This window comes from Pichia kudriavzevii, chromosome 5, assembly GCF_003054445.1.
Source record: "Pichia kudriavzevii chromosome 5, complete sequence".
Taxonomy (NCBI): Eukaryota; Fungi; Ascomycota; class Pichiomycetes; order Pichiales; family Pichiaceae; genus Pichia; species Pichia kudriavzevii.
The window spans coordinates 951,528-972,817 of NC_042510.1; the positions used below are offsets into that span (position 1 = coordinate 951,528).

Genomic DNA, 21,290 nt, shown 5'->3' on the forward strand with positions numbered 1-21,290 from the left:
GTGTGGAAAATAGAGAGCACTAAAAATGAACTAGACCAAGAGACGCGTCTGCTAGCGCGAGTTTTTTTTTCTTTGATTTTCAGGTTCTGCATCCACAAACTCTCCTGAAGGCCGTAAAGGCAACGGAACAAAAAGAAACGAGCCGAAAACGCGTTTGGGCGCGCGCCTTGTTTTGATATGTTTGTTGTAGACTTTCTCAAACAACACGTGGTGACAAATTATATGGCTACCTGAAGACGCGATTGTCTATGTGCGTCCGGATAAACATAGAAGAGCATTTGTTTTACTGAATTGTACTGTATTATATTGAATTATATTGTACATTATTGTATGATATATTGAAATTTGAGGTTTGTTTCTAACTGTTTCCCCACTGCCCCCACTGGTTGAGCGTTTCTGTCCAAAACGCGAAGTGCGCAAAACGCGTTTTCCACGTCAAACGAGAAAAAACTTGAAAATGGGGGGTGCCGTGTTAGACGAAACTCGGGCTGTAGTGGCTAAAAATAAAACTTGCGCTTGTACGTGTAGTATTTCCCATGGGAAATTGGAGCGAAATCCGGTTAGTGTTGTTTTACCTCCTCCCCCCTCTCGGTGCTTTGTTGGATTTAAGTGCGGAAGTTTAAAAAGGGCGTAGAAAATTAAGGCAAAATTGCAAAGCGAGGAATCCGAATCTATTCGCAGAATATGTCCCTTTCAGAATCAGTTGGCATAGTTGGCAGTTTCCATCTCGTGTTGGATCCAGTGTGGTTTCTATTATAACCTTCTTATTCTTTTTCCTTATCCTTTGAATTTGGTGTTTGTTGTTTCCTCTTAACTTCTTCTCTTCTCCATCACTCCCTTAAGAGGTCATTTGCTCTTTCCTAGCTAACATCACGTTCTTCCAGCTTGATTAGAAGACGTATCTAACATATTCTGTCAAGACTTGAAAGTCAGACTTAAACACACACAAACATAAATATCCATACATACATATACATCTACACATAGATTATACACATTCGTGCCTCTTCATTCTCTTATTTTCTTGTGTTTTTTATTTTTTTTGTGATTCAAAGAAATCATTCACTTAGGCTTTTACTTTTATTCCCCAAAATAAAAGATCATCAACAGATATTAGGATTTTTTTTCTAGTCTAGTTACCTTTTGAAAAAAAACGAAAAAAAAAAAAGAAAAAACTCGTGTGGTTAATTCTGAAACGTAAGTAGTTGATATCTGTTTTTGGATGTTGGGCAGTCTATTTTTTTTTGGCTTATTTCCTGCTGCTGCCCATCCAAGCGGAGAATCAAAAGACAATGAAAGGGTATATTTCAAGGAGAACAGAAAATCAACGCAACAGGTTAGGGGACGGGAGAAGAAGACAACAGAATAGACTTGTATGGTTCCTGTCTATATAACCAATAGTGAGAGGAGCGCAATGCATTACATTGCTGAACATTGCTCTACTGTACTGTACTGTACAGCCATACAATGAAATCAAAACCAGGAAGCTGAAAATAACCACACTCATTTTGTAAACTATTTTCATTCCCTCTAATCTCCCCATATCCATTGAAATTTTAACCTTGATTAATATACTCAAGTCTATGTTTTAATTTCCATAAGAACATCCAGTACTAACATTTGCCCTTCTCTTTCTGTCATAGATGTCTAGCGACGATCATTATGACCCTAATCGGTCGCAACAAGGCGGTCAATACGATCCAGCCTATCAATATGATCAACAACAATACAACCAACAATATGATCCAAATGTAGCCGCCTATGGACAAGAAGGATACGACCCAAATTATCAGTATCAGCAACAACAACCACAACAAGGTGGATATTATGACGAGCAACAATATGGAGGTGGTCAATATTATCAAAATCAACAAGGGGGTGGTTATTATGATCAACCAGGACAACACGATCCAGAATCCTATTCCGATTTCTCCTATGGTCCAGGTGGAGTTCCAGGTACTCCTTATGATAACGGTAATGGTAATGGCGGTTATGGTGCAAACTATACTCCTTCTCAAATGAGTTATGGAGATCCAAGATCTAGTGGCGCTTCAACCCCTTATTATGGTGCAGGTGCGAACGGAATGTATGATCAAGGCATGATTGCATTGCCAACCGATCCGTATCCTGCATGGACGGCCGACAATGAAGCACCAGTGACAATTGAACAGATTGAAGATATTTTCATTGATTTGACTAACAAGTTTGGTTTCCAAAGAGATTCTATGAGAAATATGTTTGACTATTTCATGGTTTTATTAGATTCAAGATCTTCAAGAATGACACCAGCACAGGCTTTATTGTCTCTACATGCCGACTATATTGGTGGTGATGCTGCCAACTATAAGAAATGGTACTTTGCTTGTCAAATGGATATTGACGATAGGGTTGGTTTTGCTAATATCGATCTAGGTAAAATCAAAAACTCCAAAAAGAAATCAAAGAAATCCATCTTCAAAAGAAGCAAAAAGAACAAGGAAGAACAACCTGTGGAAAATTCCGAAAATGTCTTGCAAGAAATTGAAAATGATGATTCGTTACAAGCAGCAGATTATCAATGGAGAGCCAGAATGAATATCTTGTCCCCAATGGAAAGAGTCCAGGATATTGCCTTATGGCTTCTGATTTGGGGTGAGGCTAATCAAGTTAGATTTACTCCAGAATGTCTCTGTTTTATCTACAAATGTGCTAAAGACTATCTTTTATCAGATCAATGTCAGAATAGACTAGAACCAATTCCAGAAGGTGATTATTTGAATAGAGTCATCACTCCAATATATCGTTTCATTAGAGATCAAGTTTATGAAATTGTTGATGGCCGTTTTGTAAAGAGAGAAAATGACCATAATAAAGTTGTTGGCTATGATGATGTCAATCAATTATTCTGGTATCCTCAAGGTCTGGCTAGAATGCACGTTGGTGAAACAAGATTAATTGATTTACCCCAAGAAGAAAGATACTTTCAATTGGGTGAAATCGATTGGAACCAAACATTTGTTAAAACTTATAAAGAAACAAGATCTTGGTTGCACGTTGTCACCAATTTCAATAGAATCTGGGTTGCCCACATTTCTGTTTATTGGATGTACTGTGCTTACAATTCCCCCTCCTTATATACACACAACTATGTCCAAGTTTTGAACAATCAACCTTTGGCTTCCTCCAGATGGGCTTCTGCTACAATTGGTGGTGCTGTTGCCTCTGGTATCAATATTCTGGCTACTTTGTTTGAATGGATGTATGTTCCAAGATCTTGGGCAGGTGCTCAACACTTGACAAGAAGATTGGTTTTCTTGATCATCCTCTTTGCCGTTAATCTTGCTCCTGTCATCTTTGTCTTTGCCTATGCCGGTTTAACTTATAAATCCACTGCTGCATTGGCCGTTTCCATTGTGTTCTTTTTTGTTGCCGTTGCAACTATTGTTTACTTGACTGTCATGCCTTTGGGTGGTCTGTTTTCGTCATATATGAAGGGCAATTCAAGAAGATATGTTGCTCAGCAAACTTTTACTGCATCGTTTGCTCCTCTTCATGGCTTGGATAGATATCTATCTTATCTGGTTTGGGTTACTGTTTTTGCTGCTAAATTCTCCGAATCTTACTACTTCCTTATTTTGTCCATTAGAGATCCAATTAGAGATTTATCCACAATGACTATGAGATGTCATGGTGAAAAATGGTGGGGTAACAAACTTTGTAAACAACAGGCAAGAATCACGCTTGGTTTGATGTATGCAACTGATCTGATTTTGTTCTTTTTGGATACTTATATGTGGTACATTATTGTCAACACTATCTTCTCCGTGGGTAGATCCTTCTACTTGGGTATTTCCATCTTAACTCCATGGAGAAATATCTTTTCTAGATTACCAAAGAGAATCTATTCTAAAGTTTTGGCTACAACTGATATGGAAATTAAATATAAACCAAAGGTTTTAATTTCCCAAGTTTGGAACGCCATTGTGATCTCAATGTATAGAGAACATTTGTTGGCAATTGATCATGTTCAAAAATTGTTGTACCATCAAGTTCCATCCGATGTTGAAGGTAAGAGGACTTTGAGGGCCCCAACCTTCTTTGTCTCACAAGATGATAACAATTTTACTACTGAGTTTTTCCCTAAAGATTCTGAAGCTGAAAGAAGAATCTCCTTCTTTGCCCAATCATTGGCAACCCCAATTCCAGAACCTTTACCTGTCGATAATATGCCAACTTTCACCGTTTTCACACCTCATTATTCCGAAAAGATCTTGTTATCCTTGAAGGAAATTATTAGAGAAGATGACCAATTCTCTAGAGTTACTTTATTGGAATACTTGAAACAATTACATCCTGTTGAATGGGATTGTTTTGTTAAAGATACCAAGATCTTGGCTGAAGAAACTGTTGCGTTTGAAGATGAAAAAGAGGATGATGTCAAACAAGAAATTGACGATTTGCCATTCTACTGTATTGGTTTCAAGTCTGCTGCACCTGAATACACCTTAAGAACAAGAATCTGGGCTTCGCTAAGATCTCAAACTTTGTATAGAACTGTTTCTGGATTTATGAACTATGCAAGAGCTATCAAGTTATTGTATAGAGTCGAAAATCCAGAAATTGTGCAAATGTTTGGCGGTAATGCCGAAGGTCTAGAAAGAGAACTAGAGAGAATGGCAAGAAGAAAGTTCAAATTTGTTGTTGCTATGCAAAGATTGGCCAAGTTCAAGAAGGAAGAATTAGAAAATGCCGAATTCTTACTAAGAGCTTACCCGGATTTACAAATTTCTTATCTTGATGAGGAACCTCCTTTAGAAGAAGGTGGTGAACCAAGAATCTATTCTGCTCTGATTGACGGTCACTGTGAAATCATGTCAAATGAGAGAAGAAGACCTAAGTTTAGAGTTCAAATTTCTGGTAATCCAATTTTAGGTGATGGTAAGTCTGATAACCAAAACCACTCTATTATTTTCACCAGAGGTGAATACCTACAATTGATTGATGCTAATCAAGATAACTATCTTGAGGAATGTTTGAAGATTAGATCTGTTCTTGCTGAATTTGAAGAATTAAATGTCGAACATGTCAACCCTTATGCACCTACTCTGTCCAAAGAACCTGTTAAAGTCACTCACCCAGTTGCCATTGTTGGTGCAAGAGAATATATTTTCTCTGAAAATGCGGGTGTTCTTGGTGATATTGCAGCAGGTAAGGAACAAACTTTCGGTACATTGTTTGCTAGAACTTTAGCGCAAATTGGTGGTAAATTGCATTATGGTCACCCTGATTTCCTTAACTCTATATATATGTTAACCAGAGGTGGTGTCTCCAAAGCACAGAAAGGTTTACATTTGAATGAAGATATTTACGCTGGTATGACTGCAATGTTGAGAGGTGGTAGAATCAAGCATTGTGAATATTATCAATGTGGTAAGGGTAGAGATTTGGGTTTTGGTTCCATTTTGAATTTCACTACCAAGATTGGTGCCGGTATGGGAGAACAAATGTTATCTAGAGAATATTACTACTTAGGTACGCAATTACCATTGGACAGATTTTTCTCTTTTTACTATGCCCACTTAGGTTTCCACATTAATAACCTGTTTATTTCTACATCTTTGCAGATGTTTATGTTAACTTTGGTCAATATCAACTCATTAGCCCATGAATCCATTGTCTGTATCTACGATAAGAATAAGCCAATTACTGATGTCTTATATCCACTAGGTTGTTACAATTTAGCTCCAGCAATTGATTGGATTAGACGTTATACATTATCCATTTTCATTGTCTTCTTTATCTCGTTTGTTCCTTTGGTTGTTCAAGAATTAATTGAAAGGGGTATTTGGAAAATGTGTTACAGATTTATTAGACATATTAGTTCTCTATCTCCATTGTTTGAAGTCTTTGTTGCACAAGTCTATTCTACTGCTTTGATTAATGATGTTTCCATTGGTGGTGCGAGATATATCGCTACTGGTAGAGGTTTTGCAACTTCCAGAATTCCATTCTCTGTTTTGTATTCCAGATTTGCAGAAGGTACTATTTATGTTGGTGCAAGATGTTCTATTATTTTACTATTCGGTACTATTGCACATTGGCAACCAGCATTATTATGGTTCTGGACCATCATTGTTGCATTGATGTTCTCGCCATTTGTTTTCAACCCTCATCAATTTGCTCGTGAAGATTACTTCATTGATTACAGAGATTACATCAGATGGTTATCTAGAGGTAATACTAAGTGGCACAGAAACTCATGGATTGGTTATGTTAGATTAGCCAGATCTAGAGTTACTGGTTTCAAGAGAAAGACAATTGGTGATGAATCTGAAAAGGCTGCTGGTGATGCACCAAGAGCCCACAGAACTACCGTCTTAATGTCCGACACTATTCCATGTGCTATTTACTGTGCAGGTTTATTTGTTGGATATACTTTCATCAATGCCCAAACCGGTGTTCGTGATGCAAAGATGGTCAATGCGACTTTGAGATTGATTATTTGCGCCTTAGGTCCAATTGTCATTAACTGTGGTGTCTTATTTGTTACCTTGGGTATGTCGTGCTGTTCCGGTCCATTATTTGGTATGTGTTGTAAGAAAACAGGTGCTGTTATGGCAGGTATTGCGCATGGTGTTGCCGTCATCGTTCACATTGTGTTCTACATTGTTATGTGGGTTATGGAAGGTTTCCATTTTGCGAGAATGTTGCTTGGTTTAATTACCATGATTTACATCCAAAGATTGATTTTCAAATGTATTACCCTGTTTGTTTTGACTAGAGAGTTCAAGAACGATCACTCCAATGTTGCGTTCTGGACAGGTAAATGGTATGGTTCTGGTTTAGGTCTTGCGGCTTGGTCCCAACCATCAAGAGAATTTTGCGCAAAGATTATTGAATTATCACATTTTGCGGGTGATTTTGTTTTAGGTCATGTTCTATTGTTTTGCCAATTACCTCTTGTTTTAATTCCAACCATTGACAGGTGGCATTCTATGATGTTATTTTGGTTGAAGCCAAACAGACAAATCAGACCTCCAATTTATTCTCTGAAACAAGCTAGGTTGAGAAAGAGAATGATCAAGAAGTATTCCGTCTTATACTATACTGTTTTAGTCATTTTTGTTGCCTTGATTGCTGCACCTGCTGTTGTCGGTGGTTTGAAGAATGTCAATGTCACACCAACTGATTTGCCTGAGTTCGCCGACGGTTTATTCCAACCTAGACATCAAAATAACAATGATACAGGTTTTGGTTCTGGTTCATACCACCCACACTGGACTACTACCACTTCATTGGTTACTTTCTCTACTAAGAAATAATTCTATTAGAGTGTACTCAGCAGTCAAATTGGAGAGGTCAATTTGTATTTATTATATCGGCTACTACTGTATTATCCAGGCTGTTTTTTCTTTTACCCTATCGGATAATGCAGTTGTACATTTTTTTCTTATTTCCTCCCTCATTACACCCTTCTTGACTCATTCATATTTTTTTTTCTATTATCTAATTACTTTCAACAAACGTTGTCTTTATAGTTATTTTTAGTTTACCTGTATTTCATTATTAATCCAACAAAAAATTTACTATTGCGAATATAGCTGAGAATATCTCGTTGCAGGACTTGGAAAGTTGTAGAAAGATGGGTTATAAAAATATTAGGAGAAACAAAAGTAGTACAAAAGTATTGTTCATGTTGTCTAGTGATGGAACAATCTGATTGGGTTCTCAAGGTAAACGACATCATGAGCATCTGCAGCATCAAAGACGGCTCTGTCCATGACGGAACCTGAAGGAGCAGCAATGTATTTGACACCAGATCTAACAGCTCTATAAACATTATCAGGGAATGGGAAGAATGCATCAGAGGATAGAGAAACGTCGGTCAACTTGTCCAACCATTCTCTTCTCTCTTCCAAAGTCAATGGAGTTGGAACAACTTCGAACTTGGATTCAAATTCGGATTTCTCAGGCTCACTTGTAGGAATTTGGTTTGATACGTACAAATCAATTGCATTTGATTTTTCAGGTCTCTTAACGCCCTTAGCCCATTGGAAACCCAACACTCTAGGATGTTGTCTCAACCACCAGTTGTCGGCCTTATCGCCCGCCAATCTAGTACAGTGGATTCTTGATTGTTGACCCGCACCTAAACCAATAACCATACCATTCTTGGCATAACAAACAGAGTTTGATTGTGTGTATTTGAGGACGATCGTAGCAACAGTCAAATCGATTGCTGCTTGATCAGTTAAGTTTGTGTTTTTGGAGGTGAATTCTTTGAAGGTTGAGGAATTGAAAATCGCATCATTTCTCTTTTGTTCCAGAGTGATACCATAAACTTGTCTCTTTTCCATTGAAGGAGGATTGTAGTTTGGATCAATTTGTAAGACACAATACTTACCCTTCTTCTTGGCCTTCAATAGTTCCAAAGCTTCTGGCTCATATCCTGGGGCAATAACACCATCGGAAACTTCCTTTGAGATGATTTGAGCTGTTGGTAAGTCAACAATGTTTGACAACGCAATGAAATCACCAAATGAAGACATTCTATCTGCACCTCTTGCTCTTGCATAAGCATTGGCTAATGGAGACAAGTTTTCAATAGTGTCAACCATGTAGATTTTCTTCTCAACATCTGACAATGGCAAACCAACGGCAGCACCTGCTGGAGAAACATGTTTGAAGGATGCAGCAGCTGGCAAATTCAATGACGCAGATAATTCCTTGACTAAAGGCCAAGAATTTAGGGCATCTAATAAGTTGATGTAACCTGGAGAGCCACTCAAAACTTTGAATGGCAATTCACCTTCAGTGACAAAAGCTTGAGCTGGCTTTTGATGAGGATTTGCACCGTATCTGAGGGGTAATTGTGCCTTGTTCTCGGAGTACTTCTTTCTGAAGAAATCGGAGATGGCAGTGTCATAGTCGGCAGTGTGTTCAAAAGCCTTCAATGCCAAGGTTTGTTTCAGTTCCTTTGAGATTTCTGCATCTTTGCTCAACTCCTCCAAAAACACCGGATAGTCCCTTGGATCGGAGAGAATGGTAACCCTGGAATGGTTCTTTGCGGCTGCTCTTAAAAGAGTAACACCACCGATATCGATTTCTTCAACTGCTTCTGGAATGGTGACGCCAATCTTGGCAACGGTCTCCTTGAAAGGATACAAGTTGCAAACAACAAAATCAACCTTCTCAATGTTTTGTTCCTTTAGATCAGCTTCATCGGATTCAATGTTTCTAGCCAAAATACCACCGTGAACAGCAGGATGCAATGTCTTGACTCTACCGCCCAACATTTCCGGAGCATGTGTAATGGATTCAACATCTTCAACGGGGAAGCCGGATTCACGTAATAATCTTGCAGTACCACCTGATGCTAATAGACGAACATTTGCACCAACCAAACCTTTGGCCAAGTCTAAGAGGCCGGTTTTGTCGTAAACCGAGAGAATTGCAGTCTTTCTATATTCAGGCATTGGAGTTGTCTTTTACCAAAGGGAGTGTGGTGAAAGAAATTGAAGAATTAGAAATGGGGAAAAACATTTTGGGAGAAATGGTCAAACCATTAAATTACACATTCTTTAGCTCACCGCCATGCTTAACTAAGGCGGGAATGCATTTATATTAATTCCTTTGTTGGATGCGGGCCTGAAAATTGCTAAAGTGAGAGAGGAAAACGAGAGAAGTCAAGGAATTTAGAAATTGACAAGAAAATGCGCAGAAACGGGTCTGTGGAGAAGAACAGCCAGGACACTGGACTCTGGGTATGTGAGGTCTTGGCTGGATGCGGGTGTGTGTGTGTGTGTGTGTGTGTGTGTGTGTGTGTGTGTATTTGTATATGTCTATATATGTGTATGTGCCATTGTTGCGGTGCGTAGAGGAAACGGAAAGTTGGAGCATACCATATTAATTGCTACAAAACAAGGAAAGTGACCGCAGTAAATAGTGTCCTCGTTTTATTGTTAGGATGCCAAGTGAGTAAAGGGAAAACGACAATGTATTATACTATTAAGAGCTATATGTACACAATCGAGTGACTACAACAAAGAGTCAACTAACCAACTAAAAAAAAAAAAAATGGAGTTTGGAGTGAAAATAGATCATTTTAAAACAAGAGGAGACCAGACCAGACGCAAGAGTAAGGAACAGTCCACAAGGTGTCTCAAGGAGTCTATTTTCTGTATCTCCATAGGGAGAGGGTGTTGTGCTTCTTCCAGGTGTGTCTTCTACCCTTGGAAGTCTTGTTGTACAAGTGACCCTTGTTAATACCTCTGGATTGTCTACCTGCAGCAGTCAAGCCTCTGTTTTCTCTGTGCTTGTGGACTGGGTTACAGATCCAGTTGTAAGCAGCATCGTTTCTGATGGCATTGTGGGATGGGTCAACAAGAATGACTTCGTAGTACTTGTAGGTGGAGTCTTCATTGATCCAGTAGGAGTTCAAGACTCTCAAGTTGGATGCTCTTCTACCGACTCTTTCTTCAGCAGTGACTCTAAGAGACTTTTGGTACTTCAAATGGTTGACACCTTGGTTGGTTGGCTTACCGTAAGTAGCACCCTTTGGAACAGGTCTCTTTCTGTTACCTCTTCTGACTCTGACTCTGTAAATGACAAAACCTTGCTTAGCCTTGTAACCCAACTTTCTAGCCTTCTCTGGTCTAGATGGCTTGGAAGCTCTGTGAATAACATTCTTTTGTCTGTATTCCCAACATCTGACTCTTAATAAGAATCTCATAACATCGGATTGCTTCTTTCTTTGAAGCTCTTCCATATACTTGTACGCACCCATTTTGTATTAGTTTGTGTTTTTAGTTTAAGCAATTAAGCGGTTTTGTGCTAAGAGAAGGGAATTAAAACAAATCCAAAGGGAAACAAGGAAATGTTGAAATAAAGGTCCTATAAATCAAAACCAAACTAAAGTTGAAAAAAAAAAAAAGTGAAAAACTCTGGGAAAAGTCAAACAGAGAACCAATGGACAACAGGGAGAACCCACTGTAGCAAATTGAAAATTCCTCAAACGGACAAATTCGAGACCTCAAGGAGGGTTAAACATTTTGGTATAAATGTCCTCTCTCATTGTAGTGACTTTTCTGTTTATTGATCGACGTTTCTTGTGCCGAAAAGGGAAGGCAAGCCAAAACGTAGCTGGTGTCCAACCCTCGCTGTTCGCACGTGACGCGCAGTGCGTGCCCTTTTTTGGTGCTGTGCGTGGCGCATGGTGGTCACGTGTGGACGTGTGTTTTTTTTTTTTTTGAGTCTTTGCGACGTTGGTCACTGGGAGGGCTGCTGCGCCACTGCCAGGAAGAAGAGATAAGGGAGATATAGGAGATGTCACAAACAAGAGGAGACTACAATGTACGACCCGAGGACGACCTTGTCGTGGAGAGAGAAGCGAGTAGGGAGATGAGGAGAATGGGGAGTAAGAGAATGGGAGTACGAGAATCGTATCGGTGAGCATGGTGTGCAAAGGAGTAGTTTACAAGGTGGTGTACGAAAAGTGCACAAAACGGCGTACAAAATGAAGATATCTACTTCAATGTAACGTGGAGATGGACACAAAGGGGGCAAAGTAGTGTCTCGAAAGTGAAGTGTGCTCTATTATAGTGGTTAATATTTCAATTCCACACTAGTTTAATTTCTCACTAGTCTAATTCCACACTAGTCTAATTCCACACTAGTCTAATTCCACACTAGTCTAATTTCTCACTAGTCTAATTCCACACTAGTCTAATTCCACACTAGTCTAATCCACTAACACCATCTCTGTTTGTGCCACCCCTCGAAAATCACACCATCTTTCAGAGACGCACCGCTCATTGAGCAATGCAGCTACAACCAGCCAATGTGCACCCCCTTTTGGTTTCCTCATTGGGTGGTTGTACCATTTATCATGCACAAGATACATTCCACTTGTTCTCTCCTTCCCCGCAAAGTATATATATATTTATATATATATCCACAACTGTATATATGTGTAATAGTAATTATAGTTACACCAATACAGTATTGTATACAGTTAGAGATATAATTGTCCCCCCACGTCTCTAACCCCTCCTGTTTGCTGCTCTTTTGTACGCCACGCTTCAAAAACGGTGTCACTCTTTGGCAAACTCATAATATTCCCTCACTACCCCTTTCTAAAATGACCTTCTTGTACGTATCTCCAGACATCTTCTCGTCTCTCCTCCTAACCACCCAAACACACATACTAACAGCTACTATCTGCATCGTTATGGGGACCAATTCATGGTAAGACAATGACAACAGCTGCCTCTTGACTTGAAGACCCGTTAGGGAAATCCGGAAACAGCTAGAGAAACCCATGCGCCACAAACCTGACGCGGTCTGGCCGAGCCCCGCGCAGTTGCCGTTTTCGGAAGGCCTGCATTTCTTTTCAAGGTGATAAGATAAGGAAAGTACAGAAGGGGAAAGTAAAGTATAAAAGTACAGGTATACAGGTCCCCGAGACCGTTCCCCTACTTTTTTTTTCTTTGGCAGCATTGGATGCAATACAGATTAACACAACAGAGAACGACTATAAATGAGACCCGTTCTCCACATACCTTGTTGGATTTACCTGTATCTCTTTATCCGCTGTACTTTTCCTTTTCCCCAATCATTTTCTTGTCTCTCCAGACTCTCCTGATTCTCTTGTTGCTCTAGTATCTTCTTAGATCAAGTAGTTGCATCAGTTGTCTTGCATTCTGAACATTGACTCTCCCTAACTCCACTTACTTTTGCTTGAAATAGATCGGATATAAAGTCTAAAACTAGGAAGCTAACAAAATCCAGCTCCTCTCTTCATTCGTCAGAACATTTGGAATCCTCTGCTGCATCAATCTCAAGTGTTTCCTCGTCGAATTCTATAGCTTCCTTTACTGAAAACATCAAGAAGTCTCTCTCAACAAGAAAGAAGCATTTCCCGTCTTTGAAGAAACTAAAGAGGTCCCTGTCGTCAGCGTCTTTCCATAGCAACCACTCCAACACAAGTGACCTGTCTCTAGAATACAACCAGAACGAGTATTACTCCCCAGCCCAGCACGAGCCCCTCTATAGAGATCAAGAGGAGTACTGTCTTTCCTACCAAATACAGGAGAAGGACACATACATTGACAACCCAGTCAGCGACGCATCAGAAGAAGCGTTAAAAGAAGAAGCAGAAGAAGCAGAAGCAGAAGAAGCAGAAGCAGAAGAAGGCTCACCCTTATTTGATTCCCTTCTACCTTGTCTTCCTCTCACGGCTGTCCCCCTGTCTGCTAATAACGAAACCATAAACACTGTGCTCAGCATCAGTACAACGCTAATTGATAGCCACCAAGCTTCACGACAAGAAATTGAACACTTTCCTTTGGACCTGTCCAATTCCAGTCCACCAACAAGCCGTTTCCAATCCAGTCCTTCTACAAACCACCTGGAAGTAGAAACACAAGAAAGAAACGAACAAGACTTTGAGCACGAGCTGGATCAAGATAGAACCTTTTGCATATCCCCTCCCTCGGTAAAGTCATACACGTTCCCTGTCGAAAAACTGGATCTACCTGACCCCCTTCTTGATATTATTCAAAGCTCTAAGTTATTCCCACCACATTCTATACATCTATCACAATCCTTGGAAAGCATAAAAATGGTTGATGAAAAGCAAACTGAAGAGAAGATTGGATCTTTTTTCCAAATTCTAAAGAGCTATTTATATAACGCCTTCACCAAGACTAAAGAGACTCTCTCTTTTACATCGGCAAAAACCGTCGACTATGTACATTACTACTACCTGGGAACTATAAAAAAACTAAAGCAGTATCCACTAACCACCTACAATGCCCTATACGTTGCATCTCTAGCTGCTGCCGCTTATGCCATCAAATACTTGCACAATGAACGTGTCATTACCACTTTCAACCGGCTCAACCGTCATGATAGAGACGTCCAGATAGCATCAGCTGTCGGTATCGCATTTTTGGTTGGGGGAATAGGAAACTATGTTTATTTGAGAAACAATAGGACTATCAAAGGCAGCAGTCCCTAGAGGTTGACACTCTTTTTGTTCTTTTCCATTCACTGCTATTTTCATCATACACACTGTCGTATATACTAAAGTATCCTTATTTTTCTTCTCTTTAAAGTATAGTTTTTTCGTAACGAATTTATTCAACTCTGCACTATGAAAATACACATTTTGACATTAATCTATATAACTTGACTACGTTGCAATTCTCAACGATGACTTTCATCATACTCCAAACCCCTTTGCCGATCACGTAGAATCTCATCGATGCTTCGCCCGTCGTTAAACTCATCAAATGAGGACTTTCTGGATTTGAAAAACCTCCTGTACCTGCTCTCCTCCCCATTGCCTTGATTCTTGGGCACTTTCACTGTCTTACCACTTGGCAGCATTTCCTCAGTGTACTCATCGTTAGAACTCACCACAACAATACTCGGCGTATCCGGTGGCAATTCGTTCGGATTGATCATGGTCCCCTTTCTCTTGCGTGATTGTGTCTTCTCAGTCGGGTGCAGTGAACCTTTCTTGAGGAAACTCTTGAGATTGAAGATAAATCTCTTGAATCCCTTCAGTTCATCGATTTTCCCTTCCTTGATCTGTGACTCATGTAACCATAACCATCCTTGTTTCAGCTCATTATACGATTCAATTTCAAACCTCTTTTGGAGCCTCTCATCCTTCTCTAGAATTTGGTATTTTTCGGTCTCTGTTGTGTAGAATAGATGCGATACAAGGTAAAAAATCAAATCAATCCAAATTCCAACAACCGTCAATATCAATATGCTTGCCCAAAACGTAAAGTCTTTACCAAAATGCTCAAACAACCCATGTTCAACATAGTATATTGTGCTGAGCTTGGTTTTGTATAGTCCTACTAGTAACATACACCATAAAATCCATCCTCCAATTGAAACACCTGCTGAAATAATCGACACTTTGGTTATGGTATGCATTTCAACAATATTTAATTTGACGTTGATTATAATAATAAAGGTTGTAAATAATACTACACCTAATGGATAGGTGGTATTATCCAACAAGGCAGGGAATCCATATATTTGAAAGAGTACAAAACTGACCGTAACTGATTGAGACGTAGCAAGTAAAACCCATTGAATAAAAACTGGTAGATTGAATGTTTCGTTCTTCACACCTTTATGATAGAGTTCAGGTACCGCTATTAAAGTGGATTGATTCAAATCCCGATCATACATTCCAATACACAACACCGGTAATGAGGTGAATAGCGTATTGAACATCGATAATGACCATGATTCATACATCGAAGATCCAGTGAACATGGTATATCTTTGATATATCAACTGTGATAGATAGAACATCAATTCTTTGTAGAATGTACAAAGTACAAACTTAGATGTTCTAATATAGTTGTATCGACCATGGACCAAAAGTAGCTTTAATAAATATCTAAATTGTGCAATGGAATAATCACTGGTTCTGGCGGCTTGTAGACCTTCTTTACCCGTTATACCAATGCCAACGTCGGCACTCTGTATCATCGCAATGTCGTTCGCTCCATCACCAATTGCTAAAGTAACTTTACTTTTATCCAAGTTTCTTACCTTTGTAACCATATTTGCCTTCTGTGAGGGCGAGGCACGACAGACTATCACTGAATCAGCCTGAACACCCAATCTAATGAACAACGATAGTATTGCCTCATCCTTTTCGACTTCGGTCAATGTTGAGCCATCGATAACAACGACACAATGTGCTATGCTCTCCTCATATATCTCCATTTCTGTTTCTTTAATGGTAGATACTATATCATCCATTTGGTTCTCTCTATCTAATGACAAGATGACAACTTTAGAATAATCTTTTATTAACTTACATGAGTAACCAATATTAATTGCAGTTTCTCTTTTGTCACCTGTTAACATCCACATTCTAATACCTGCGCGTCTCAGTTTCTCTATTGCCTCGGGAACTCCTTCTTGTAGTTTATCTTCAATAGCAGTACATCCTAAGAGAATTAAATTATTTTCAAATTCGGTACCAACTTTTGCAATATTATCAGCTCTGTCGACTAGCGAAGTTTTAGCTTCGGCATACCTCCGGCTCCACTCCTTGTACTCATTCTCATTCAGTTTTCGGTATGAATAAAGTAATGTTCTTAAACCTTCCGATGAAAAATCGTCGATATGCCGTAGTGTTCTCTCAATCAAAAATTTCTCATTTTTTAATAACTTAACTGGGGGAATATATTGATTTTTGGACAGGTTATATTTCTTACGACTTTCAACTTCTATGGATTTCCTAGACATCTTTACAAGTTCATCAACATCATTTTCATTCTCTAGCATTGAATCGATATTACCATATGCATCATTAGCCATAGATTTTCTCGATAACGATAGACTCCTCCGGACCGTTCCAAACGAACTTCTTGGCGAAGTCGCCGAATTGATTTGATCGATAGACCTTTTATTCAAAATAAACTCTGCTTCAGCTTTCTTCCGGCCTTCAATACTCCTGTCAATCTCTCTTTGCTTTTCACTAACAATAGCTGAATTATGTAACCTCTCGAGTATGACATTATCTGCACCTTTACAGAACATTATAATCTCATCATTAGGAAACTTAACAATTACTGACATTCTTTTTCTGGCAGATGAAAATTCAATAACATCTAGTATCTCATATTTGGTTAGCTTTGATTCATTATCAAAGCCCTTGGGAAATGTTTTCAACGTTACTGTCTTTAGTTTCTTATCAAACAAGATAAATCCCATGTCGCATGCGGCTTGGACTAAAGCTAATTCATCTGGAGATGCTGCCTGATATTCTATGGATTCTTCACCTTCTTCTTGATCACTCGCAAATGGGTTTAGTGCCGAAGTCCTATCTATGGAATCGATTGAATCATTGTCGCCACTCTGAGGTGTGTCCTTCATAAACCTTCTTGGTAAACAAGTGTGACACAGGGCAAGCGATAGTAAGAAAAGTGTTGCTTTCTCAGCAAAAACCGAACTTGGGTTCGACTGGATAAATTGAATAAATTCAAATGATGTTTTTATTGAATCGTGCTTCTTCTTTTCTTCTTCTTCCTGTCCTTGTTGTTTTCTAATCTGATTCAAAGAGGCCATACTTGGTCTCCCATCTGTTATCAACATGCCCGGCTTCTCTTCACTGTCTTTGAAGACATCCGATATATCGTTAGGATCATTGTGTTGCTCCCCTTTTAGTAACACATCAACGTTATGAAGCCAAGGAACTCCACAGACAGAGAACTTCCGAAATATCATAACGTTATCTGTCAAGGTACCTGTTTTATCAGAAAAAATATAACTAACTTGTCCTAATTCCTCTAAAATTGTCGCCGTCCGTGCTTCTGCTGGTGTATCTGAGGGTAAGTGGTACATATCTATATCCCATTGAAGTAGCTGTAGCTGTACAACTTTTATCATTTCCATTGTTATGTACAACGAAAGTGGAATCAAGGTGTTGTACATAATAATAAATCCCATAATTGTCGGTACAACACCTGCTTGTGTACCTAAGGTATACCACATATTTGAGCCATATTTTTTCTGGAAGATATTCTGAGCCATGAAACTGAATAAAGATAATGTTATGACAACGAAAACCATGAACCCAACAATCATGTTGATTTTTTTCTGTAATTTAGGCGCCTTGATTCTAGGATTTTTGATCGCATTCATTCTGATCTTTGTTTCTTCACCAGTGAATATAACTAAGCCCAAACATGAATCTGTGTTCCTCAGTATTGAACCTCTATATAAAATTTGGTCTGGCCCGAGGGGGTACGTCTCCATTTCCTGAGTTTCCATATTAGGTAAGTCAATGGAGCCTTCATAATTATATAGATCATTATTTGGATCTTCAGATAAAACCTTACCTGTCAAATTAAAGAGACTCTTTGCCCTGTTGGCCTTTTTATGCAACTCTATATTAGGAATTTTAGACTTCAAATTAGTCTCCCCGTCTAATGCCATGGTTTCCACAAAAGCTTCACCTAATTCATTGGTACTTGTCAAAAGTATCATATCAGCAGGAACCCACTCGTCACACTCCAGTTTAACGATGTCACCAACCTTGACGTCTTTCCATTTAATTTTGTTGGCAGATACACCCATAGAGTGCAAAAGCCGCTCACTATCATACGAATTTTTTGACTCCGCTTCTCTCTCTAGCTCTAAATCATCTTCGAATTCCAAGTCAAAAGATTGACCACTTGGTCTCAATCTTGAAAATGACGCCGTACTCTTACTGAACCTCATATCTGACTCAAATAAAGATTTAGGAGACTCCAATTCTTTAAGCACTTTTGTATGGCGATGATTCTCTTCTTTATCTAGCTTGTGTCTTTTCATGTCATCCCAACCTTCACGTAACATTGCGATTGTAATAAATATGGAAAGTGGAATGATTGTGGTACTTGTACCGGTTGTGGACCAGTTGGGAATTAGCTGGAATATGGCAATGGTCATAAAATAGCAATTTGCAAGTTTTGAAAATTGTGCGTATAGTTGTCTAGGAAGGAAACTCCATAACGTATATTTAGACGAAGTAATGAGATTGTCAACATATGGTTTATTTTGACGATTATCAATAAGTAATGGCTTGTTTTGTTTATCAAGAATTTTTGGAAAATCTGTATTGTTCAAGTTGATGGAGATTGGAATTTCCCTCCCACCCACAGAGGATAATTCTATTCTTCCGCCGGACAATAGGATATACATTTTTTTGAAAAAATTGATAGCATTGTTGTTCATCATGAGTTTAGTTTTACTCTTTAATCTATAATCGTCATCCCTGTCAAACTTGTCATCAAACTCGTTGCTTAACTTCACCCCATTTTTACCCGATATAAACTTGGCATCCTTAATGTTCTTTAAATCTTCACTGAAATCTAACATTGAATCATTGACAAAATCTGTGCCAAATTGGTCGTTCTCGTTGTATTCTTCTTTGTTTCTAGTATACCCATCAGGAGTGTAAGTATTCCCTACCGAGGCTAGTTCGATATCTTGCTCATTATTACGATCCTCAAGATAATTCTCAGATTGTTTGACAAGATGTGTGTTCAGTAATTGTGTTCTCAAACTATAGCCTCTATTTCTCGTTCTAACTGGTTGAGAAGACGGCCTTATTGGTAGTTCTCCACTACTGGTAATATCCTTATAAAGTGATAGCACGTTTGGATTCTCGGTACTTGGGGATTGCATAGATGTGTAACCAGCTCCATTCTGATCCATATTTAATCCGTTGAAATCGAGGCTTTTACTATCAAAAGATTGTTTTGCACCTTTGATATCTTGGACAGGCATCTTGTCCTCTCTATTTTACCAGTAAACGACCACTATTCAAAAAGATTTCCAAAGAGTTGAGATAGTTGTCTATCGAAGACCTTGTAAAATGGGGAATTTCCTTTCTTCGGTATTGTATATTGTTTCAATGTTTCAATGTCGATATCTGTGATTGAGCCATGATACTCTAATATTCAGTGCATCCGTACACCTTTCGGAGCATATATTTTCATTTCTTATTTTCTTGTAGATTGTCATGCGATATATCATCACCCTACTTTGCCTGCAGTAACTACCAGCATTTCCAGGAATCATTCATTAGGAAAGAGACAAAAGCATCAACCGTTCAGAATGGTTTTCTTTGCCAGAACACAGATGTTCTTCACACGTAACCCTGTACTCTTGCAGTCACGTTTCACCAATTTTTTTACGAAATCAACAAGTAAAAGATTATCGACATTTGATTTTGTCAAGTCAATAAGATCTGCAAACTCTGTCAGAACAGCAGGAATCCCAGTATCCAATGTTTCAAAGTACTTTGCTGCTGGATTTACTCAACAATCAAGACAATTTTCTACGGCAAGTAGACTATACAATGGTGTGGAGGCATCGACCGCTGCTGCTAATATTAGAAAAAGTTCCTGGCCAGCCAACTCTCACAAAGCCGTTGGCTATTTATGTATTGGTACCTCTGTTTTGGTTTTCGCTATAGTTGTCTTGGGTGGCTTAACGAGACTTACCGAATCAGGTTTGTCCATCACTGAATGGAAGCCGGTCACTGGTGCTTTACCCCCAATGAACGAACAAGATTGGATTGAAGAGTTTGAGAAGTACAAGGATTCACCTGAATTCAAACTACTCAACTCGGATATGGATCTTGAAGATTTCAAATTTATTTATTCTATGGAGTGGTCCCATAGATTATTGGGAAGAATTATCGGGATGGTTTTCGTTTTGCCAACCCTTTATTTCATTGCAAGGAAAAAAGTTTCTCTGAGAACGTCTGCCAAATTGCTAGGTATTTGTGGATTGATAGGCTTACAAGGTGCAATTGGTTGGTGGATGGTTTATTCTGGTATTGATTCGGAGCTTTTAGAGGAGAGGCGTTCCAAGCCCACTGTCTCTCAATACAGATTGGCGACTCACCTCGGTGCTGCATTTTTGGTTTACTGTGCAATGATCTCTACCGGTTTCTCTGTCTTGAGAAATCAGTGGATTATGAAGAATCCTCAAGAGTATGCGAAATACTTCCAGCAAATCCAATCGAAATCACTATCTAAATTTAGGTTCTTCAATAAGGGTTTACTAGGTATAGTTTTCTTAACTGCAATGTCTGGCGCTTTTGTTGCTGGCTTGGATGCTGGTTTGATTTACAATACTTTCCCTGAAATGGGTGAAAACTATATCCCTTCATTTCACGAACTATTTGACCCAGTCCATTCGAGACTTAAAGATCAATCGGATTTATGGTGGAGAAACATGTTGGAAAACCAAGCAACTGTCCAATTAGAACATAGAATTTTGGCTACAACAACTGCTATTCTTGTCTTTGCTACTCACATGTATTCCCATAAAATCAAGACTATAATCCCAAGACCAGCATACAAATGGTTAAACATCTCCATGGGTGTTGTCACCATGCAATATATCCTTGGTATGTGCACTTTATTATACCTTGTGCCTACTGACTTAGCAGCTACACATCAAGCTGGTGCTTTGACCCTGTTGACAACTGTATTATTAGTGGTCAATAATTTGAAGAAGCCAAGCAGAGCCAACATGTTGATCTTAAAGAAGAGTTTAGAAGAGACTGCTAAGAAAAGCGGGGGTAAATTGAACTAGGTTAAATTAAGGTAAGAACTAGACTAAACTAAACTATATTATGTTAAAATAGATTAAAGCACATCCTAACTTACGTAAAAACAGACATTTATTATTCATATCTGTATATATTATTTTTATTTCCTTTATAGCTTGTCCATATAATTGCTTTCCTACAGAGAAAAAAAAAACCGAAA

The 21,290-nt window shown here is 38.8% G+C and overlaps 6 protein-coding genes across 6 annotated transcripts; 3 read left to right on the forward strand and 3 right to left on the reverse strand.

Annotated features, from left to right (window-relative positions):
• Nucleotides 1-1,643: 1,643 nt before the first annotated feature.
• C5L36_0E04550 (uncharacterized protein) lies at nt 1,644-7,301 on the forward strand (the record flags this gene model as incomplete). The annotated part of the gene is made up of 1 exon (XM_029468016.1): nt 1,644-7,301. The coding sequence occupies one exon, from the start codon at nt 1,644-1,646 to the stop codon at nt 7,299-7,301; it is 5,658 nt and encodes a 1,885-aa protein (XP_029323876.1).
• Nucleotides 7,302-7,679: 378 nt separating this feature from the next.
• Nucleotides 7,680-9,455, reverse strand: C5L36_0E04560 (uncharacterized protein; the record flags this gene model as incomplete). Its single annotated transcript, XM_029468017.1, has 1 exon — nt 7,680-9,455. One exon carries the CDS (start codon nt 9,453-9,455, stop codon nt 7,680-7,682), a length of 1,776 nt encoding a protein of 591 aa, XP_029323877.1.
• A 695-nt stretch (nt 9,456-10,150) lies between these two features.
• C5L36_0E04570 (uncharacterized protein) lies at nt 10,151-10,765 on the reverse strand (the record flags this gene model as incomplete). The annotated part of the gene is made up of 1 exon (XM_029468018.1): nt 10,151-10,765. The coding sequence occupies one exon, from the start codon at nt 10,763-10,765 to the stop codon at nt 10,151-10,153; it is 615 nt and encodes a 204-aa protein (XP_029323878.1).
• A 1,353-nt stretch (nt 10,766-12,118) lies between these two features.
• Nucleotides 12,119-13,999, forward strand: C5L36_0E04575 (uncharacterized protein; the record flags this gene model as incomplete). The annotated part of the gene is made up of 2 exons (XM_029468019.1): nt 12,119-12,129; nt 12,727-13,999. 2 exons carry the CDS (start codon nt 12,119-12,121, stop codon nt 13,997-13,999), a joined length of 1,284 nt encoding a protein of 427 aa, XP_029323879.1.
• A 188-nt stretch (nt 14,000-14,187) lies between these two features.
• On the reverse strand, nt 14,188-19,293 carry C5L36_0E04580 (uncharacterized protein; the record flags this gene model as incomplete). Its single annotated transcript, XM_029468020.1, has 1 exon — nt 14,188-19,293. One exon carries the CDS (start codon nt 19,291-19,293, stop codon nt 14,188-14,190), a length of 5,106 nt encoding a protein of 1,701 aa, XP_029323880.1.
• A 330-nt stretch (nt 19,294-19,623) lies between these two features.
• On the forward strand, nt 19,624-21,114 carry C5L36_0E04590 (uncharacterized protein; the record flags this gene model as incomplete). Its single annotated transcript, XM_029468021.1, has 1 exon — nt 19,624-21,114. The coding sequence occupies one exon, from the start codon at nt 19,624-19,626 to the stop codon at nt 21,112-21,114; it is 1,491 nt and encodes a 496-aa protein (XP_029323881.1).
• Between the last annotated feature and the right edge of the window lie 176 nt (nt 21,115-21,290).